General features: G+C 38.6%; 1 protein-coding gene across 2 annotated transcripts; it reads right to left on the bottom strand.

The window, feature by feature from the left end:
* Positions 1–410: 410 nt before the first annotated feature.
* zdhhc7 (zDHHC palmitoyltransferase 7) lies at positions 411–16,383 on the bottom strand. Of its 2 annotated transcripts, XR_190895.3 has the most exons (9): positions 16,231–16,383; positions 15,119–15,205; positions 9,122–9,472; positions 7,761–7,885; positions 7,442–7,538; positions 4,849–4,930; positions 4,141–4,271; positions 3,413–3,718; positions 411–3,261 (listed from the first exon to the last, which is right to left on the bottom strand). XR_190895.3 is itself a non-coding variant. In XM_004539541.3 (8 exons), exons 3-8 carry the CDS (start codon positions 9,464–9,466, stop codon positions 3,536–3,538), a joined length of 963 nt encoding a protein of 320 aa, XP_004539598.1. In that variant the 5' UTR covers positions 9,467–9,472; positions 15,119–15,205; positions 16,231–16,383; the 3' UTR covers positions 411–3,535. The 2 variants fall into 2 exon arrangements, 1 of the variants encoding a protein (XP_004539598.1); XM_004539541.3 differs by having other exon boundaries at positions 411–3,718.
* Positions 16,384–22,612: the final 6,229 nt, after the last annotated feature.

Raw genomic sequence — 22,612 nt, 5'->3', positions numbered from 1 at the left:
GAAGGAGACAAAGTTAGAGAAGCACGTCTGAGATGTTCTGGACATGCACAGTGGAGGGATTGTGGAATATATTGGACAAAGGATGCTGAATCCAGAGCTGCCAGACAGGAAGAAACGAGGAAGACCACATAGAAGGTTCAAGGAGGTAATAATGAAGGCCATGCAGAGGGTTCGTGTGACAGAGGAGGAAACGAGGGGTAGGGTGAGACGGAGCAACCCCTAAAGGAAGCAACTGAAAGATGATTTGCACACTGCATCTGCATCACAAATGACTTAATATACATATACTCCATAATGTATGATGAAAATCAAAATCCACTCCAAATTCTGCCCAACCTCACACTTGCTGAACTGCTTTAAGCAAATCAGGAGCACGTGAGCATGAGTATGACAGGCAATTAATCCGAGTGTATAGCTTTAAATTAATCAAGTTTATTATGTAAAAGTATGACATTAACAATATAAGACATCATAAGATTATGACACCATTAAAAAAACTTGAATAAAACATTCCATTTATATATTGTTAATAGTAACCTTTATACTTTGCTTGTAAAGCTGAAGGACTTTTGTTCTTGAAGAAACATTCTCTCAGGAGTGTAGGACACAAAACTTTCACAACTGTTCATGGTGATATTAACGGTAAATCTGTGATCAAACACCCATCCTGTTAAGAACCATTACGACACAACACAAAATTCTCTCTATCCTTTATATTCTGCAGGACTCTGCTTCAACTGCCAACTACTGTGAGGAGAAAAAAAAAAAAGCATTGACAGAATAGTGTTGTATTGGTTTAAGCATCTTTGCATGTTGTTCAACATTCATCTTCCTGTGGTGATTGTAGCTTTTTAAAGTCATACAGCAGAAAGCAGAGATTATCAGTGTAGTCCTTCAGCATTCATCGAGTCTGTTACCAAATATGAAAAAGACATGAGACAGTTTAAGAGTTCGGTCATGGAGCAGGACATCCTATTGTCAAATACTTGACCATATCAATCTTGCCCAAATGATACCAATCAAATTCAAATGCTTTGACACAGCAATATCTGCAATTACTTTTGTTTTTGTACCCACAACAACTACAACTTACAGTTCAGCACTGCATTAGAACTGTTATTTCTTTTGATATTTGCCTTTTATCTAATGACATAATAGTTTATTGGACTCGTCAACATTTCCTGCAACACATTTATTCAGCTGCTGCATGATTAGCAACATATATGCGTGCAAAACTAAACAATGGGAATTTTAGTATTATTTTCTGGCAAATTTTAAACTTCTTTCAGTTATAAAAATTTTCATTTTCTACTTTCTATGAAGCTTAACTTTTAACAGTTTTCAGTTTTTAGCATGTTAGGGACTTGTTGAATGTTCTATGATCTATATATAGTGAAAGTAAAGCAATGTTTAAATAGGAAATATATGAAATCCAGCAGAATACAAATGAGAAATGAGGCCAGCATTAAAATAATCCCCTGATATTAATTAGCTTTCAGTGCTGTGACCCTTCTGATGACAGTGCTGTCAAATATCATTCTAATGACAGCATGTTTTTCAAAACATTACAGCCATAGAGCATCAGATATTATTTATTGTAAACAGTGGGCACAGTTCCTTTTCTTAACGACCACAGATGAAAACAAACAGCAGTAATATTGTTCAGCAAGCAAATAAATTAGACTTTAAGAGTCTAGACTTGACAATACTTTGATAATACCAGCCTGTGCATCTGGACTTGACTGTAAACTGCAGATTCGAAAAGCCACATTCATCCGGTGCCAACAAACTCGTTAGTTAGGCAGAGTGAAGTTAGGAGAGTGGCAGCCACAAAATTGACATTTTCAAAAATCACAATATCTTTCAATCTCAAAAATTCAATTGATTTGATGTTTCAAAGGCATGGCAAAGTGTTCTAATAACACTGGGAAAGTGTCTGCTGCTGTCCTGCCACTAGATGGTACATGCCTGAAACTTTTGCAGTAATAGGAAAAAAGGCCTCACAAGCCTCTGCTGAGCTCCCCGAGACCGTATTAAAGCTCGTATAGTGAGCCTGGTACCTCAGTCTTTTTCAGCAAAGCACTCTTTTTAAATCTACAAGCTGACTTCACAATGGAGCTTTGCACAGTCGATCAGAATGTGAAAACAATGACCCAAAGGAGGTTGTGCTAACGTTTCAAACCTTCCTTTTCAACTCATTGTTACACACGGTGGCCAAGGAGCATGTAAAGTGACCATGTCTGAGACTCGGCTCTGTCTTGAGGGCTTATAACGTTGTTTTTTTAGGGTTTAAAATGCTGTGAAGACTTTTCCGATAACTTTTGTATATAGTAAAATTCCTACTACACAGAAGTTCCCTCTGATTTCCCACACAGAGGTTAAAAACAAAACAAAACATGAAAGTATTAAACAACGCAAACTTAGTAACATTTAGTCTTCGGCCTAATTCACTTCATCATGAAAGCACAGCCATCAGTTGTCCTGTTGTTTAACTGATTGCAGAGATAAGGAGATGTTGATCAGCATGTAGGAGTGATGGAAATGGATACACATACACAATTATTACAAAATGTTTTGTCCAAATGAAGACTAGCAGTAGTCGTCTCCTGTGAGTCATGGTCATCTGCTGAGGTGTGCACATGGTGATAAAGCTTCACCAATAAATTTCTTTTAGCTCGAGTAACCTAAACAACTTTATCCCGAGGACCCAAAACAAAAAAACCCCCAAAAAACAACAGAGATGAAGAGATAGAAAAAGCCATCTCCTAGATAAGAATGAGCATTGTGTTCATGGTAGCTTGTTAAGATGATTAAAGCCTCATTTCCAGACTAAGATGCTGAATGAAGCCTTATACATGCAGCACAGTTCAAACTCTAATGACCACTGTGCTCCATAACCAAGCTTTTTCCTCAAGTGTCATGCAAGTAGTGCATGTCCTTGACTGTGAATCCCCTGTCAGTGGTTCTCTTGTCTGGGCCAAAAGAAAAATAATTCAAGCACTTTCCATTTCGACCCACTTGTGTAGCTCCAGTGATGATGAAAGACGTTGTTGATCCATCCCTCAAAAAAAAAAAACATTCAAAGACTTTTCTCCAATCTCATGTGCACAGCAAACAAAACATACTCAAGTTGTGTCCCAAGGTGCATTAGTTGAGTTCAAACAGCATCTTGGATGGTGGGGAATAAAAAGACTCACTTGAGTTACGTACTGCATGCGTTACCAAACAACACAAACCACATAGCTCCTCATTTTGCCCACCCTGCAAAAAAAAAATCCAGTTGTTCATCTGATTTGTGCAAAGCAATATCACATGTGTTGGATCCACATCAGCATGTGATAGACAACACAGACTCTCAGTAGTGATTGTGATACACTTGGGTCCCATTACTGCAGAATGTTTTGTCACCTACTCAGGAAAGACGCCGCCGGAGGTTCATGGTAGCTCCAGTCGAAGAGGGCATAGAAGAAATCCTTTTTTTCCACCACACCAGACACGGTGAGGTGTCGGTGAGTTGCATCAGTCTGCAGTCTTCTCAGACAGAAAACTCAGACCCACCACGGCGACCGTGGGTCAACAGCATTAGGCGCCGCAGACGCAGGCCTGTGAACGGATTGCACCACAGCAAAGATGGCGAACCCCCAAATACAGCTTTCATGCCATCCCATCTCATGCGACGCTCCCAAGTGGGTTTCTCGTTTTTAAGACGTTCAATTTCCTGCAACACATTTGAGCCCACCAGAAAGGAAAGATCCTCAATAAGTTGTCCATTTCCTTTCTCATTAGCATGCTAACACAAACATTTATGCAGAGAACTAGAACAAAAGTCATTGCATATTAATTATACTACTATAGCTAAAGAAATTTAATGTACGCCTGAACAATGTCTCAGTTGATTATTTTATAAATAATATATCACTGCTATCTCGGTACACAACTTTTAGGTGAATTTCCTGTGACTTTTACAGATTAAAATTAACGAATGATCATGATTACCAATGAGATGACATTGCTGAGGCAGGAATATGACACCGTAACAACTTGATAAAATTAGTCTATGACTTCTTTCTTCGATTCATGAACATTTAATCCCTCCACTGCTGAAAGGAACAAAGCTTGCATGGCGCAGTAGATACTGACCGTCTCGTCATTGCAGATGGAGTGGATCTGCGTACCAAACATTACAGCTGTGAAAGTGAGGAAGAGGATGGCTTCGAGACACAGGAAGATAAGCAGCAGCACAGACACCCCCGGAGAGAACTCACTGCACTCTGGTTAGAGGAACAAAGTTAGAGGTTTCAGAGTGCGCTGAACAACTGAGTAAAACAGAATATAAAATGCCAATCAAATAACAATACATTTAAAATAGGACAGATTCTAAAAGGGTAAATGTCTTCCCTTTGGGTGTTTAAAAGTCACATAGGTGACTGGATAAAATCTAGTGCAGACCATTAAAATAGTCCCTTTGCTACAATACAATTGCTACGGCAGACTGTATTTTTTTGGGAGGTCAGAGTATTATCCTGTAGAGACGACGAGAAGCTAGAATTTGAAGAATGAAATATTATCTTCATTTTCTGGTTCACTCTTACAGACAGACCCACAAGGGAGCGGGAAGTGATGGATGACAGCTCAATGATGGCTTTGCCGCACAACTTCAATGACTTGTGCAGAGCAGCTGTTCTGACAACAGGATAAAAATCTCTTTCATTTCCGTACTCTGCTTCTTTTCTTCATGTCTCTAAGGAGTTTCAACCACTTGTACTAATAGTTGTATTTCTGCCTTAAACTGCATGTCTTTGACATCATGTGTTCATGTTTTTGAAAGTTACGTTAGAGAAGCCTTACCGTTCCACTGAAGTTTAATACATGTGAAGAAGTGCATGCCACTGAGGCCGAGGGCATAGGCAGAAATCAAGGCTATGTACATCTATGGAGAGATGAAGAGAACAAAAAAAGTCACATATACAAAACAAAGAAGGTAAGCAAAACCACTCACAACCCAAAAGTTTACTGACATTCACTGGAGTAATGTAGCCTTAAACTATAAATTTCACATTCACAAGTAGAGCTGGGCCAGATCATACTGTTCAAGGTGATACCGGTATAATGTTGGGCAACGATAAGAAAATGAAATATCGCGATAGAATATGGGTAAAACGCGCATGCGCAGTGTCTTTGTTTTCATACGCACATGGCGGAAAAAGCATGGCGGCGACGGAGAATGAGAAGAGCGAAAACGGATCGATGAATGAAACGGATGAACCAGAACTGGTTTGTAAAAATGCTGCGACTTCAGTGGTGTGGAACTGGCTTGGCTTTCGTCCGTCAGATACACAACAAAGCACTATTTTTGGTAGCGCATGCTAGTGGGCCGTTGTTATTACCGTGTTTTTTGGCACATACAGAACACTTAAAATCAATCCTTTGATTTTTCTGAAAAGCGACAGAGCCCCTTATAATCCCGTGTGCCTTATGTATGAATTCTGGTTGTGTTTACTGACCTCGAAACGATTTTATGTGGTACACAGCACTCGAAAATCTTTCAAACGTTTTAATACGACTTTGCTAAGCTACCGCTTGATGGATTGTCGGAGCATTACGGCTATCGTAGGCAGGAGCCTCGCAGAGTGATACGTACTGTGCTTCAACATAATATTACCGTATTGTGTGTGTATAACCTCTTTTTAAGTTTTGTGGATATTATACATGGTTATGCTGAGGATATGTCGGCCAGTTTCCACTGGAAATGCCTTTTGGTTAAACTGTCAGCAAGGAATTTGCATTTGCACTGTTAAATTTTTATATAACTTTAATGCACATAAAAAACAGCTGCTTGTTTAAGTGAAAACACATTGATGTTTGTTTTTTTTTACATTAATAAAGTTGTGCAGTTGTAAAGTATTTTGTCTAGTGTCAATTATATCGTCAGTTATATCATTATCGCAAATTTTCAAATGTATATCGTGATAAATATTTTTGGTCATATCACCCTGCTCTATTCACAAGTTTAAGTATTTAGACTTAAAAACAAAAACAACTTTCTATTTTAACCCTTTAAAACCTGAACCATGAAAGAACTGCCAGAAATCTTTAACTTTTTGATAATGGAGTGTTTGTGGAACCTTGCCACTAATCAGAAGGTCGGTGGTTCGATCCCAGGCTACCTCCTAGCTGCATGCCAAATATCCTTGGGCAAGATACTAACCCCATGTTTGCCTACTGGTGGTGGTCAGAGGGCCCAGTGGCGCCAGTGTCCGGCAGCCTCGCCTCTGTCAGTGCGCCCCAGGGCAGCTGTGGCTACAATGTAGCTTGCCATCACCAGTGTGTGTGAATGGGTGAATGACTGAATGTAGTGTAAAGCGCTTTGGGGTCCTTAGGGACTAAGTAAAGCGCTATACAAATGCAGGCCATTAACAATTTAGACAAAATATATACAAATTAGTGGTGTTAATAGATTAAAAAAATAACTAATCTCAAAATTGTCTGTAATTATACTTGATCCTGATTACTTGATTTTTTCAACTTTATATTTAAGCTTGTAACAGACATTTATCCAATATAATGAAGTAAATGCAGAAGAAACAAATAATCTATACTTAAATTCAAAGAGAATTTGAATAGTTTTCTTCAATCTTTTAACACAGGTTCTACCACATGTGTTAATTGCATTAAAATTTTTAACCGCGTTGACCGTGATGGCGGATTAATGTGTGTTAACGCGTTAATTTTGACAGCACTAATACAAATATTTGAAATTTTAATCTGCATATATATATTTATGAGTTTTCATTTATATCACATTTACTACATAAACCATATTTTTTGCAATTTAGTCATTAAAAATGTGTCATGCAATTTATATTCTTTTTTGAGGGTTAAAAAAAAAAGTCACGCTGATGATGTAGAGGTCTCAAAAACTCACAAAAACACATGTATCAAATACGATATGCTGTTCTTTAAAGGGTTAAATGATGAACCTGTGTTTCCACAGATAACTTCTCCTTTATGGCAATCTGAAAGGAAAGTTAACTATGACCTTGTGCCACTCAACCATATATGACAGCTTTATGTTTCTGCCCTCAAAAAAGTTCCAGTCAGCACACGAAACCAGAAAGAAGTGCTGATGCTGTCAAGAGAGTCACAGATGGCCATGAAAGCACATTTAATGTCGGCATGTTCCTGCTGTGCGGTGCATCTCTACTGAGCTGAGCTGCTTATTTGATCATGGAAATGAAGCAAGTGGGAAGACTTTTGCAATATCTCCCATGTAGTACCAAATAAAATATAATTTATGTATTTATTTAAATTTAAAATGAGTGGAAAACAAGCAATTTTCTAAGAGGATTAAAAACAGTATTCTCATATGTAAAACGAGCATTTCTACTTGCTTTGTAACTTTAACAAACAGATTAACTCACGACTGCAACTGTGTACTTACAGTGAAAAGAACAAAGAATCTCTGGTTCTTTTCTCCCACACAGTTATTGACCCAGGGACAGTGATGATCCATCTTCCTGATGCATCGTTTACAAATACTGCAGGCAGGAGAAAGGAGAGTTTAATTCATGACAAACTGACTGCTAATGCAAATGTAATCAGCTACTCTGTTTGTCCTTTCATAAAATATGTTTTTAAGGAACATTTTTCCTGCTACAACAAGCCTGTGTATTACTAAGTCACAGAGTCTGAATGTGCTTCTGTTCTCATTACATGCTACTCATGCTCTGCCTGCTGCGTATGCATGGTGTTAGACTGACCTGCAGTGGTGTGCCCTCTCAGGCTTGATGCTACAGCACTTTGGGCACTTGTAGATGACCTCGCCAGGCTTCAACTGCAAGCTCTCCATATATTCCTTTGTTGCGTTACCCTTGGGAACTGCACCCTAAGGAAAAGGGCAGACAGAAAAAGAAACATGCTATTTATTAAAAAGATCCACATAAATGCATTATGCTGGGGTCATTGAGAATTCAAGCATATACAGCAATTCACCCACTGTTCCTAATGTCTCTAGGCTGTGAGAGGGGAAAAAATACTTTAATTTAAAAAATAAATAAATAAAAGGAACAAAATGTCTACTTGTACAAAGTAATACAAGTAATTAATCTTAATAACCCAAAATGGCAATAGTCCAACTGAGACACAAACAGATGCATTGGTTCTTATTCACAACTTTTCTATTCTACTTGAGGACTCACAGCTTTTTCTATACACTATGTCTGACTCACCCTCTCACGCAAACATTCACACACATATTCACACTCTGATGAATGCACTGGGTCCAACTCGGGGTTCAGTATCTTGCCCAAAACCATTTTGGCACGTCGACTGAAACACCCAGTGTGTAACGCACACTTAAACTCAAATACACAGATGACCTTAAGACCTTGAAAGTACAGCTGAAACTCCAGTTTCTCCACTACAGCATACACTTCTGTGTTTTACTTGGTGGATTTCAATTAAGCATTTGTTCAGGAAGGGCCACTGGGCTGGAGGCACCAGTGGGGCTGTCACCAGACATTTTAGTTTCTTTGAGTTAGAATCAGTTGACATTTCAACAGCAGCACTAACAGTATTAGACGTGCAATCCCCCCGACACATGACTTCACTGTATTTAAACTATTCGCCAAGTATTAGAAGCAAAGTCAGTAGCAAACCAAATTAAAAGTTGAACATTTTTTTTGAAAACCTCAAATGCTCTTAACAGATTAGAGTAACAAGCTGACAGAAATTCAGTTCAGAAGGCTGCACTGTGCTGCTTTCGTGCACAGCATCCACTCACACACTACCCCTAAGCTTAGTGTCCCAGATTACATCAGTGAGTGACTCCAAGTATCACTGTCAGTGATTTTTGGTGTAAGCTTCACTGTCAAAACATCTACTGCAGTAAGACTACTATACAAAGTCTGAGCATCATGCCACACATCTTTATTTCATTAAGATGATTTGATAGCTAAAGCACCAAAAATTTAGCTTGCAAAATTACAACAATAAGCCAGGTTCTATTTAATATTTGTAAATGTTGTTTGTTTGCAAAAACAAATAACTGCCATCAGACTGAAACTCTCACACTTTCAGTGACCTTTGCCTTCTCCACCCTTACTGTAATAAACATACTTACCGGGTCAGTCAGCATGGTGCGCAGGTGCGAGGCCAACGCAAGCACAGCCAGTGAGTTGAAGGTAGCACCATTCAACAGCGAGTACCAGAAGTTCTTGGCAGGCAAAAGCATGACGAAGTTCACAACAAATTCAGCGTACAGAACCAGGAACCAGGTCATGGTTGCACACACCATACCACAGCTGTCCTGAATAAACCACAGAGTGCGGTTTCCTGCTGTGTGACCCACATGTGGACCTCCAACCATCACTCCGGCTGCAAGGCTACCTGTCTCGACATCTGCACCTGCTGACAGCAGCGGATGGTGCTGCTCCATATCTCGTAATCTGTGGTTTGAAGACTGCATTCTGCCCTAGAGAGAGGAAAGACATTCAAACTTAGTAGCAGTAAAAGTAATAGCAGTCAATCAATAAATACGGTTTAAACTAGAATCAGTACATCAAAGAGACAAATAGTAAAATGTTTGGGGAAAAGAATGAGGAATGTGTGTTAATTAAGAGTTCTACAAATAGCATCAAACAAGAATGTAAGGTACTTATTCTTAGGTCATGATTATCTGTAAAATGACAACTAAACCTTAGGACAGCAGTGATTATAACTAGTGATCAGAGTGCTTTCCAAAATAATTTGAAATCACATAATCAAATCATTTCTTAATAGTTTATGGCAACTTTATACATTCAAAGTTTTGGACAAACGTCTGATGCCAGCTGACACAAATGGGGCAAAGTATGTATATGATCAATGTTGCTCAACCCTGGACTCAACCCCCTCAAAGCTCAGGGCCTGTTGAGCCTTTCAGCATGATTCATTGGCATACTCCTCAAGGTCGCAAGCGAACATTCAGGACCAGCTGGGGAAACTATCTCCACAGCTTCAGGATAAATCAATGGCTATTCTGGTACCTTTAGGAAACTGATCCCGCAGCTGAGCTACATGTTCAGGAGAAATAAAGGCTAATAATAATTTGTGGGCCTATTTTCCCTTTGGCTTGTAGGCTTTGTGTTAAAAAAAAAAAAAGACAAAACAAAATAATATAACAAAGCTTTTTAGATTCTGTAGTATTTAAAAAAAGAGAGAAAACAAATATCACACAGCCTTACTTTAAGGTCAAATCTAGTGTTTCTACCATTGCTGGAACACTTGAACCACCAAACACTCAAACGGGAAGAAGGAGAAGAAGAAGAAGAAAAACAATTCCATCCATCCAGGGTCTAGCACCCTATGACAGCAAATCTGGGGGGAACTGGGGCAAACTTTGTCTCACTTGTGGCAAGGTTATATGATGTCGTCAACTATTTGTACCTTTCACTCATCACCTCAACTCCACACATAACACACGAGTGAGGAGGTGCGCTTGCATTGAGACAGAAGAACAACAGGGAAAGGAGAAACTTGCACATCTGGAAAATTATACCAATATGCAGTAGCCTAATGACTCTTACACCGAGCTGTTATGAGACTAGTGCAAATAAATTGCTGAAAGAATGACTCCAAGGAATACAATTATTAATTTAACATTATTATCTGATCAGTATACTCAGTATTGGCATACGCCCAAAGCCAAATGGAGACGGGAAACTGTGGGATTGATGCATCCTTAGTGCACATGAGTGTCTGCTTCACGTGCCTATATACAGAGGAGCAGAGAAATACAAATGAAAAGAGTTAACTCTTAAAATAAAAGAACGGATCCCATTTTAAAGGAACAAGAGGAATAAAAAAATTTAAACAATGTCCAGTTTTCACAACAGAATACATGCGCCCCTGCTAACCAAACACAAATATTCAAGGCCCTTAAAGTGATAAGACTCAGCCAGAAGAACAACCTTGCACAAGGTCTTGCCACCCTCACCAATCTTACACTATTTCCTCATTACCACGCTACAGAATTGACTTAAGGTGAATAGTAGAGGTGCTTTAGCTGCTTCCTTTAGGTAAGCATTTAAATAAAATGAGACAGGAGATAGGGTGGTGCAAAGCTAAGCAGTCAGTCTTGTGCAGAATTTCTAATCAGACTGTCTTTGGAATACCCTGGTGATATTTGCTTGTGCTTGCACCTTCAACACCTTTCCATGACAGTGACTTTCACTGAAGTTGCAGTATGAGGTTTTTACCCTGCAGTGTTGAAAACTGCCTTTCTGGCTGCCAGAAAACAGACATCCTCTTTCTCTTTGGGAGTTCAGTTCAAGCCCCAAAGTGATTTCACGGTAACTGGTTCAAAATAATAGAGGTGTTCTGTAAAATCTGTGTTGCAAGGTGACACTTTAGTAGTGCATGTTTCACAGTCTGTGTGGATTGTCCCTTTTGATAATATGGGAAGTTATCTATATTGTTACACAAGAGTAAGTGCTAGAACACACAAATTCTTCCAAACACATCCTACATGGATAAAATATTACGTCACGCAAGCTAGCAATATGTAACTTGTGCAAACAACTGGTTCAGATAGTAAGAGTGGTCAAACTGTCTCTGCTTTAACATATCTTAGCTACAGATATAGTGCACAAAACAAATGTTTACCATAAGTTTGTATTTTTTTAAAGGTTACCTTTAACGACATACCTGTCTGATTATCATGCCCTGTCAGAGACACACTGTTTGTGATGGAGTGATGTTTTTGAAGTTCAAATTGTGAAAAGAAATCCTAATTTTCAGTGTGCAAGCACAGAAGTGGTAAAATTGCCACTTTTAACCACTCTTGTTAATTGATGTTCCTTTCATTCAAGAACAATAGCTTTTTCCTTTTTTTAATCAGAAGTGTCAGGCACAACAGAAGAACATATACACCTTTGAACACGAACTCAGAAAGGTAAATGTGCTGTGCTGTTTTATATATTATTTCAAAACACACTCATGTCCCTATACACACATTGTGTCGTAACTTGTGTGTCTAATCCACGGGTGTCAAATATAAAGCCCAGGGCCAGAATCAGCCTGCCAAAGGCTCCAATCTGGCCAGCTTGGCAGCTTTGGAAAATATTAAGGAGGACATAAATATGGGGCATTTAACTGTAATTTTATAAGTTTTTGTAGCTCTTCTCCTGAATACCTCATTAATAACCATTAATACTACATCAAAGTAAATAAATAAATTAAATTACAGAAAGTTTGTTTTTTGCCATCTACTATAGAAAAGTATGTTTCTTTTTCCAGTAGCTCCAGAATTTTAAAAAAAATTCATTAACTGATTATATAAAAAAGGACATTCTGTCAAATAACAAAATCCTCTCGTGTTATAATTAAAATGTAGGTTGGGCAATATGATACCAGAACTTTTTTGGCATTTTACACACTTATTTCTTACAATTTAATCATCCCAAATAGATTTATTTAATTTACTACAGCAGCATTTTTTCATTGTGAGGAAAAACTGGTATGTATGGTTTATATTGAGATCTTCTTTTTCACATTAAAATATATCAGGGACTAAATGTGTAGTTAAAGTTCTTTACTAGGGCTGCCACAAACGATTATTTTGCTAGTCGACTAGTCACTGATTATTTTTGCGATTAGTCGACTAATCAGATCATGCATCCATTGGACATGTGACTTATATATCGTGTTTAACCTGAGTAGCGAAAGACCGCGGGGGGTTTGAAAACGATTTGCCGGGAGTCCGGTGTTCTCACGGGCTCCAGTGAGCCTTGCCCCCGGCTAGCTATCCAGCTGGTGGGTGACAGATGTCTCCGAAAATGTCGGAGCGCTTTTACAAATATGTGGTGTCTTGATAAGCCGAACAGATGATTGAAGTTCACACAGCTCCATTCTCGCCTGAAAATATGTTCAAAGTTTATTTTGTGACCCAGAAAGAATAATAAGAGTAATATTAAAACTAAGTAGCTGCCGCCATTGTTGGAAACAGGAATATGCTGAGCTGTGCTATGAATTCTGGGATAGGTTGGGCCATATGCCCGACCCATCCTTCAAATCTGGGGAAAAGTAGAACACATTTGTCGGCTGCATTTGCAGAAGTCTTCGAATTTGAAAAGCCTTTGTCGTGTCGCTGTAACGTAATCAGCCTTAAAATGCGGGCACAAGAGGATGCGGTTCCTGAATTTGGACACGGCTACGATATCGGAAACTGCTTCTTCTTCTTGGAGGTTTAACGGCAGCTGGCATTCTCGTACATGCAGTGCTGTCATTTTCTGTTTCAGTCCGTTATTACACTCTTAAATCCTACTACTTATTCCTGCGTCTTTCAGGATCTTACAAGGCTTTAAACGACGCGTCGACTATTAAATTTGTTGTCGACGATTTTGATAATCGACGTAATCGTGACTAGTCGACTAATCGTGGCAGCCCTATTCTTTACACTGACAAAAAGGAGAGTTTCACTGGTGCGGCCCACTATAAGATCAAAGAGAGCTGTACGTGGCCCGTGATGTAACATGAGTTTAGCATCTCTGGTCTAATCTAATGAAACTACTTTGTGCATATTGTAACCCTCCAAATAAACTACAGCAGTGCATTTTTTTCTATATTGTGCAAAATAACAAAATACAGGATGTCTTACGTTAATAAAATTCTCCACGTTGTTAAACCTTGTTTATATATAAAAACTATCTTAAAACAAAGGAAGTTTGTTATCAAGCGACCCGAATGTGATGCATGGAACAAAAACAATAAACCACAAATAAAGCTTCAGTTATGAGATGACTGTGTGTGTCGCTGAATTTTGCACTTCCTTCGTATAGATAGACTGCAATATTTCATATAGCAAAGCTGAGCTAATGTTTCCCACCCAGTTATAATGGGTATAACAGGAACTGAAAAAGTCAGCCCAGAAACTGATAGTGACCGACTGTCTAGCTCATATACATGCTTCACTTCAATTAATTACAATGACAGGAGAAACAGTTTGTGCCAGTTGATGAATATACTGAGGAAAAGCTGCTCAATCACCAGCAGTCAGCTACACTTGCTAAAAGAATAACTCACTCACTCATTGCATATTCCCAATACCACTGGCAACATTGCATTTGTATGTTAAGAAGTCATGCTGAAGTTTAATATCCACAAAGCTGATGCCATTAGGACCACAGGCCAGGTGAAGACAGACAGCATTGCCAGTAGACTGTTAAACTAAATAAAAACAAACAAAAAGGAAAATCACCATCCTAAAGAGGACAAAAAATGCTCTTGCTAGTTTAAGGAGTATTGATTTTTCCATTGTCAATAAAGAGGAGGTCCATTTAAGCCGCAGCAGCTGCTGCTTGTCCAGCTGTCTGCCCTTCCCAGTCAGAGGGCACAACACAACAGCCACCAACTGTCCTCTCTCCTCCTTTTCCTATCTTTGTAACCAGAAACAGCACCCAAACGCTATTCTGCTCAGATCACTTTATGGGACTCACACTAGTCTTGAGTCATCGCATGCCAACAGGGATGTAGCAGTTCCACCAAAACAGAAACCAAGATCACGATGCAAACGTCGACAATATCATCTCGTGGTTCCATCTTCCTCTACCATGATATCCACGTGCAGCAGTTAATGCCCATTTAAAAAAGTTAATCCTGTTAAAATCAGACATTATCTGATTGAATTATTGAGTTTAATTTTTGTTCATGATCCAAAGATTTCCCCCTGCTCTTTCCATTTCTTTTTTGTTACTCATCCCCTCTAATAAAATCTGAGGTTTGTTATATCCCCAACACGCTAAACAAGAAAGGAAATTATATATATATATATATATATATATATATATATATATATATATAAATAAAAGAAGATATATAAAAGAAGATTTACTTAGTTATATTACAACTCACTGTCACATTTTACATACACCATCAATATTGCAGGTCAGATTCGCTATTAACGATTGAAAATACCATAAATTAAACCAGTTTGCAAGTGGATCAAGCAAATATTCTCTGCTGATCTGAATGTCGCTTTTCATCAGCCAAAACCAAGAAGTGGAATGCAACTTCTCCAGGTTTTGCATAAGCGACAAACTGGTGGCACAAGGTCCTTCCTCTGTTTGCTCTTGTTACATACCTAATATGTTCCAGCTTCACAACAGCATGCTGTGGTGTGCACCTCCTGGGCCAGCATTCAGGATGAAATACACATGTGGACTGCTGGCTGAAAAAGACAAAAGGCACACAAATATTTGTTCAGTTTCCACAGAGTGTAATGAACTGAAGTTATTATTTTTATTTATTTATTTATTTATTGTGACCGGCCATAATTACAGATTGAAGAAACCATTTCTGTCGATCAGTTTATACATCGCTTAATTTCCTTATAGCAGAATGAGAGTATGTGCCATATATATTTACAACTGTTTTTTTACTTCCAGGTGGCACACCCATAATTAAGGCAAGTCATGGTGATGAGGTGACACTGCAAATATAAACAGTAACATTTTTTTTCCCCGAGTTGGTCAATCAGTCCTTCTTTGGATCAGCTCAATGTGGTCAAACTATAGTAATACTAATCAAATACACAAATTAATAGACACGGGGGGAAAAACACGACCAGTTCCTCAACGTTGATACAAAAAACTAACCATGTAAACCTTTACAAACCACTTTGAACTACTCTTTAAGAAACTAAACTGAAATGTAAATGACTTTTTACTGGTTTTAAACTAGTTTGACCAGATACATTATTATTATTATTATTATTATTATTATTATTATTATTATTATTATCATCATCATCATCATCATCATCATCATCATCATCATCAGGGGTCTTTAGGCGTCTCGTCACTCAAAAAGATTGTTTAGAGGTATGACTGATCAGACCACAAACCACTTTCTCATTGATCTTCCGCCATCAGTGGAACTCGTCGTACTAGTATAGGTATCACGGACTATCTGTCTGCCAGCTAAAAGCATCAACTGGGGTCGATCTTCAGATCTACAATACCTGCAGAGGTCGTGATAGAAACTCAACACTTCGACACACGCACACAGACAGACACACGCGCACGTACGCCAGCACGCACCGCTAGCCTGACAGTTCACATGCAACCGGGATGGCTGGTAAATCTCGCTTGCTAACAAGCCACTAAAATAAGCTAACGCCGCTAGCATGCTAACACTCTATACGAATGACGAGTGAGAAAACAAAACCTTTGGAGTGACAGCTAAATTACAAACCTTAATATTCGTCATGTATTTTCCTGGGAACTCTGTCTCAATACATTCTGGCGTAGCGTTTCAGCTGAACTCTTAACCCTCAAAGCAGCTGGATCTGCAGCAAGCGACACATCGTTTGAACAACGGGCTGAAAGCCACCAGTAACAACAGAGCTTCCGGGGTTCGCTTCGGGTTTGTCCGGTACCTTTCGTAATTTTTCGTCGAATCATATTTGGTTAAACATTGCCACCGTGTGGTTAATGATAGAATTGCGCTTAAAAACTGCGATACCATGATTTCTCCACTAGTGGGTGATATTGGCCAATTACAGTGAATAACCTTAGGTAAAGTTCAAGTGAAAAAGCTAAACTATAGTTAAAGAGCAGGTGATGTGTGTGTGTGTGTGTGTGTGTGTGTGTGTGTGTGTGTGTGTGTGTGTGTGTGTGTGTGTGTGTGTGTGTGTGTTTTAGATAGTGTGTGTGTGTATTGGGGCAAACTCCACTCAATAAAAAAAGAAACAAAAATAAATTAATAAAAACAGGGACCCTGTTACTTCAGGTTATTGCCCTTGAATTACTGAATAGCTATTTTTTTTTCATTATTCATCTCAGCTGAATTGCATTCAGGGACCATACTGGTGCTTTAGAAATTTACTTTATACTTCTGCAGATCTTTATCAAATGCTTGCCCACAAAAACCTTATAACAGCATGAGGCTTTAAGGTATATCTTTCCTACTTTTTGAAGTACCCAATTTTTATGCCACTTACTCCAGTGAGTAAGGTCAACACTGTTTAAGGAGCTGATGTTGAAAATTAAAAAATCTGACAAAAATACACACCTTTGGGAAGTTTCATTCCACTGGCATTAACAGAACAAAAATGGTTGAAAAGCGAAAAGCAAAGTGGCCACAAATGGCCAGGATAGGATTCAGAGGGTTAAAACTCTGCACAATTAAACAACTATGCATACACTTTTGTTGCATGGATACCTTTAAAATCAGTCTGAAGTTGAGGATGCTCTTGTAACTCAACCTTGATCAACATGCACATATGTATTTAGAAAAAAGAGGATGAATACTGTAATAAAACTCTGACTTGTCTAGGAAATCTCTCTCAAAATAAACTCACTAAATCTGGTCAGCTGAGGTCAGGTGCACCCTTCTTACAGCAGGGTGTACAGCAGGGAGAGGCAACACCTTACTGGCAGAAGTCTCTGCCGTCACGTGTCACCCAAGAGTGGATTACAAAGCCAAGACAAAGCAGCTTGGCCCTTCTCTGCCCTGTGCAACTGCACAGTGAAAGCTCAGGGAGTCTGCCCTCTCCCATTCTGGTTTAGAGCCAATATTGGCAGTCTGTTTTAGAGCGAGGGAGAGAAAAAAATACCCGGCAATCCTCTAAAGCAGCTTAAAGGCTGAATTTGGGGACTGAAGCTCTTTCCATTTCCAGAACTGCTTCTCTCTCCATTACGGCTAGATGAGCATCTGACTGACTTCCAAAGGAGCAACTACTGTGGATATATTTAAATTGTGTGCTGCATTCTCCAAACGGCTCTTCATGCCTCATGTGCATCTCACAAAACATTGATGTCCTATAAAGGCATTAGAGACTGTGAATAGAAACTGTGGGAAGAGGGGGTTGTTTGATTTGAACTCTTGATGTATTCAGGAGTCTTGCATCCAATTAAATAATGAATGTCAAGTGATCATGTAACAAATAAACTCTCCCAATGGGAGCCTATGGGTTGCAGTACCCATTATTATTTTGGTGCAGTCTCCTCCGCTGTCCTTTGTTAACATGCTGACTTTTGAGTGAAATGAAGTGAAGCAAAGACGAGTGGAGCCCTGAGTGGTTTGAAGTGAGTGCGTGATGTGACTCTAGGTGGTCCTCTTGTCAGTGTGTGTGTGTGTGTATATTGCTGCAGGAATAAACAGAGGAAAACAGAATTGAAGGCTTGAGTTACTTCTCAAGGGGTGAGAGGAGAAAAAAAGGCAAATGAGAGAGAGAAAGAAGGAACAAGCAAAACAGAGAATAGAAACAAGAGTCTATAGAACAGCTCCAGACTGATGCATTTACGCAGACATTGAAAAAACCTTATTTAGATTTGTCCTGGAGAAGAAGCCCCATCTGGGTAATCTCACTTGTTGGGTTTCTACCAGATGCATCCAAATTATATATTAATTTTTGTGGTTGGTTAAGGATTAAGTTAGCATAATTGTGCATATAAATACTTCAGCACGGCATGACACAAGGAAGGAAATTCTTTTGAAAACCAGAGGGAAATCACTTTAATCACATTTCTCAAGGGAATAATTCAACAGCTTGCAACTATATTTATTCTGTTTCTTGCTGCAGTAAGAGGAAGTTTAAGACTGCTCTCATTCCTACAGAAAGTTACCAGCAGCAGCCAGCTGTCTTAGATGAACATATACACACACAACTACAAGACCTGCTTTGTTTCATTGTTTCAAGGGGAAATCTGTCAGTTTTATGCCCCAAACTCAGTACTTAGCACAGTATATTTTTTGTGTGTTTAAGAAAAAAAAAATACAGATTCAGAAAGAGGGTTAGTTTTATATTGGACCCCCCCCCCCCCCCCCCTTTTTTTTTTCTTTTTTTTTTTGCTTGGCTGCCGGTCAGTGTTTTCAGAAATAAATCTAACACTTTAATAAACTTGTAACGGAGCTGAATGGTGCAAATTTTGTAACCTAAGATGTTTGTAGAAAATACGCACACAGAGGACCATTTATAATAACATCTATGTCCAAAAAGTGAAGCCTGAAAATTGCATTCTTTCTTATGGCCAAGAGGCAAATCCTTTGGCTGCAAGTTGACTTCCTTGACCTATGAGCTCAATAAATTGTTTCCAACTTTAACATCTTACTAAGAACAGCACAATTTTTTCCAATGTTTAGTCCTCATTAGAGTGAAAAGGGGCAATAAAGCATCCTCATGTTGGACCTACTTTGTGCTTATTGCTACTTTATGAGTGTTTCAGTTTCTCTGTCACATTTCATATCACATTTAGTGATGTCACATGGCTATACATTCACCTCTTGTATAAGATATAAACTCCATATTTCTAGTCATTGTTTAGACATTTTCTCATTGCAAAGCTTATTCTGTGCCAAGGCAACTGACCCTGAGTTACCGTAAGAGAAGAGACTCATAACTGAAGATTAATGTCTTATTAAGAAAAAAGAGTTAAAGAGAGAACCCTCAGAGGAAAATCCTTTGGTGTTGATGGTAGATGGTCAGCAATCTACTTGTGGTAGAAAAGGAGGAGGAAAATACAGTGGAGAGTAGATGCACGGTGTAATAAAATGCTAGATCGTAGTATTTAGAGTACTAGATGAAGTAAGACTTGATTTAGCTAATCTCAAGAACACTAATATTGCCACCTTGGTTATATTCAGTCTCCAGTACAGGAGACCAGCTTAGCCCTCCATTAAAGGGGTAGATTGGCCTGCTTAATGAAATTAAAAGAACAAGATTTGTTCAACAAACTGAGGTAAAGGAGATAAATACAATTCAATGCATTTCCCATGACCTGGTCATTCTCATGACCTCTGTGAAGCATGGCTGAATGAAGCAAAGTAATCTTTTTAGCACCATAAAACTGCTGGAAACATTTCTGAAATGGGTTTGGCCTTTTTTTCCTCTTTTTTTTTTGAATGTTTGGTCACTTTTATTATATTAGCGACCACATAAAATAAATTAAGATACCTTTATCTTTCTTTTTCCTGTTTCAGTAAATACATGAGAGTACTGGATGTTTATTATTGCCAGTAGGTAATCTGGTTGTGAGTGTACACAAGTATCACGCTAAATAAATCTACAACAGAAAAATGTATGAGGTCTTCTTCTAAATATGATTGAAACAGACATAGTAATGGACATTAAATGCTCCACGATATCATATAAAGTGACCCAGGTCAAGGTGAAACGCAGACTTTATACACAGTCTTTAGATGGAATGGCCTCTGACTTTTCCAAAGGCTTATCTCTGCTGCACCCACCTTCACCACACAAATCCTAGAAGCCTTTTAGAAGGGATTTTCTGACTCTGGAAATCTGTTTGCTTTTCTAAAACTGCAAGAGCACAAACAGGTCATGACCCTTCCCCCCTGCAGGCCATCAGCTCTGCTCGTATGGTTTATTTGGAATATGCACATTCAGTAAATGACGCCAAGAGGAGTGTTATGAATAAGCAACACTTCAGCGTTTTTAAAGGTCACTAATGTATTTCTCTCATTAACTATGTAAACCTTCTATAGTATGTTTTTGCAGAGCTGAATATCTTTTCAGAGCCCAGTGGAGGACATCTCCTTAATGCACCTGTTGTTTCCTCCATTCATCGTACTGTTCTATTTTCTGCAAAAAGACACATGTACAATGGATGACATTAATGCTCCAGAGAGGGGAGCTAAGGATAAACAAGTACCTCCTTCACATGCAAGCCACAGGATGACAGGCTGGATGGACCGCTTGTTTTAATATGTTTTTATCAGATACTATGAAGTGGAGAATGACAAGAAGCAATACGAATGAAAAAAGGGCTGATGCAAAATTAATTTCAGAAAACTGATTCAAATGTTTAGCATGCAAAGCAAATGACCTGCATCTTCATTTCCTCTGCTGACACTATTCTCCAAATATATCACTTTTAAAGCTTGCCATACCTCAGAGTTTTCTGAAGTTTGCCTTGATGTGACGCGGCAAATGCTATTGGATCTTCTGGCTCATCTCAGTTGTCCAGGTAAACATGTTATCTTGTGTTACAAACTAGTGAGGCTTACTGACTGCCCTCAACTTAAAAAATATACTTGTCCTTTAAAGGCTGCCATTGTATAATATTTTCTAGCTAAGGGAATGTAGGCCTTTTTTCTCAGAGTCTATGCGGTAAACACTTCAAGGAAACACGCTTACTTCTTCTGTAATGGAAAGTTAAATGAGAAGATCAGCAGCTCCCCAGCATGTGACTGCAACTAGTTTGAATGATGACTGCATCTTTAGGAAAGAAAAAGCATTTTTTTCTTTTAAAGTTTAGCCAGTTTCAGCCACAGCCTCACATAGTCACATATATCCCTTCTTTAATAAATGTTGCTTTACACTGGCAGCGATCAATGCAAACTTTGTATGAGGGCTTTTAAGGTAAGCTTGGCTATCATTTTCATAGGGAGCGAGTAAGATGTGCTTCTAGGGATGAGACCCTAGAAGCACATGGCTTCTAGGGTCTCATCTTTCTTTTTGGTATGAAAATCTAATCAAATTTACTATGCAGCACATTTTAAAACAGCAGTACAGCAGTACTGGATTACTGTATTTGGCAACATCATAAATAAATGCAACAAAGAAAATCATTAAAATAAACTTGATATACTGAAGAAATGCACCTATAAACAGCAGTGAGACAGAACCAGGTACAAACACATGTAACATGATTACTGAAATAAAACAGTTTAAATAAAAATCTTTGCAAGGGCATGGCTTGGTTTGAGTTTGTAACATCCATCAGGGTGTTATGAAAAAGGGTCTGGGTTAAGTTAACATCCACCTTGTCTCTTTGGAACATTGATTTAGAAGAACTTCAATTATTCCAAATCATCCATCCATCATCCAACTATACTTTTATACATGCAGTTCACCAATCTATCACAGGAAAGCTCTTTCAGTTTCTCAAAATGTGTCTATTTACCATATGGTCTAAACAAAACCCACACTAAAGCCTACGCGGGTTAATTAGGTTACATTTAGGTTAGAGCTAGGGGCTGGGATAAGTCTGTCTTACATCACTGCAAATCAATATAGTGTCCTCAGACACTCAGTCTTTGTGTGTGTATATATTTGAAAGTCAAGGTTGAGTGGAGATCTTTGTGGAGTTGAGGCATGACTCACAGTTCACTCCACTGCTGCATGCTATGCGTGTAAGAGGCCACATAGTGGATAAGGTCCATCTATAATTCAACAAAGACAGACTTCCTCTTTCTCTGCTTTTTATTCCCCTCTGTGCTCTGCCTCTTTTTCTAAGTGACTGAATCTTCCTAATTCTGCATACAGCTTTTATTTTCCACCTTCTTCTATGCCAAATGTTGGAAGCTATTAAAAGACAAAGCTGCAAAGTTTAAAAAAAAAAAGAAGAAGCTCAAATGAGTATAGGGCTACATGGGTGTGTAAGACCCTTGTCATTCTATAAAGCAATGAAATGAGTGGTCGTTAAGTGGATTTTAGAGATGATATCGTGACGACATACAAGCTCACCTGGATAATACAGTCTAGAAGGACTTTTCCTGAGATTTTCTGTAAGGATGTTATCAGAAAAGGATTATAAATATCTTCTTAAATATATATATAGTTCAATTTTATTTGTATAGTGCCAATTCAATTGGCAATAACAATTGTCCC

Source organism: Maylandia zebra, linkage group LG1 (assembly GCF_041146795.1).
Source record: "Maylandia zebra isolate NMK-2024a linkage group LG1, Mzebra_GT3a, whole genome shotgun sequence".
Taxonomy (NCBI): Eukaryota; Metazoa; Chordata; class Actinopteri; order Cichliformes; family Cichlidae; genus Maylandia; species Maylandia zebra.
Note: the sequence above shows the minus strand (reverse complement) of the source record. Positions and strands in the feature narration are given on the sequence as shown.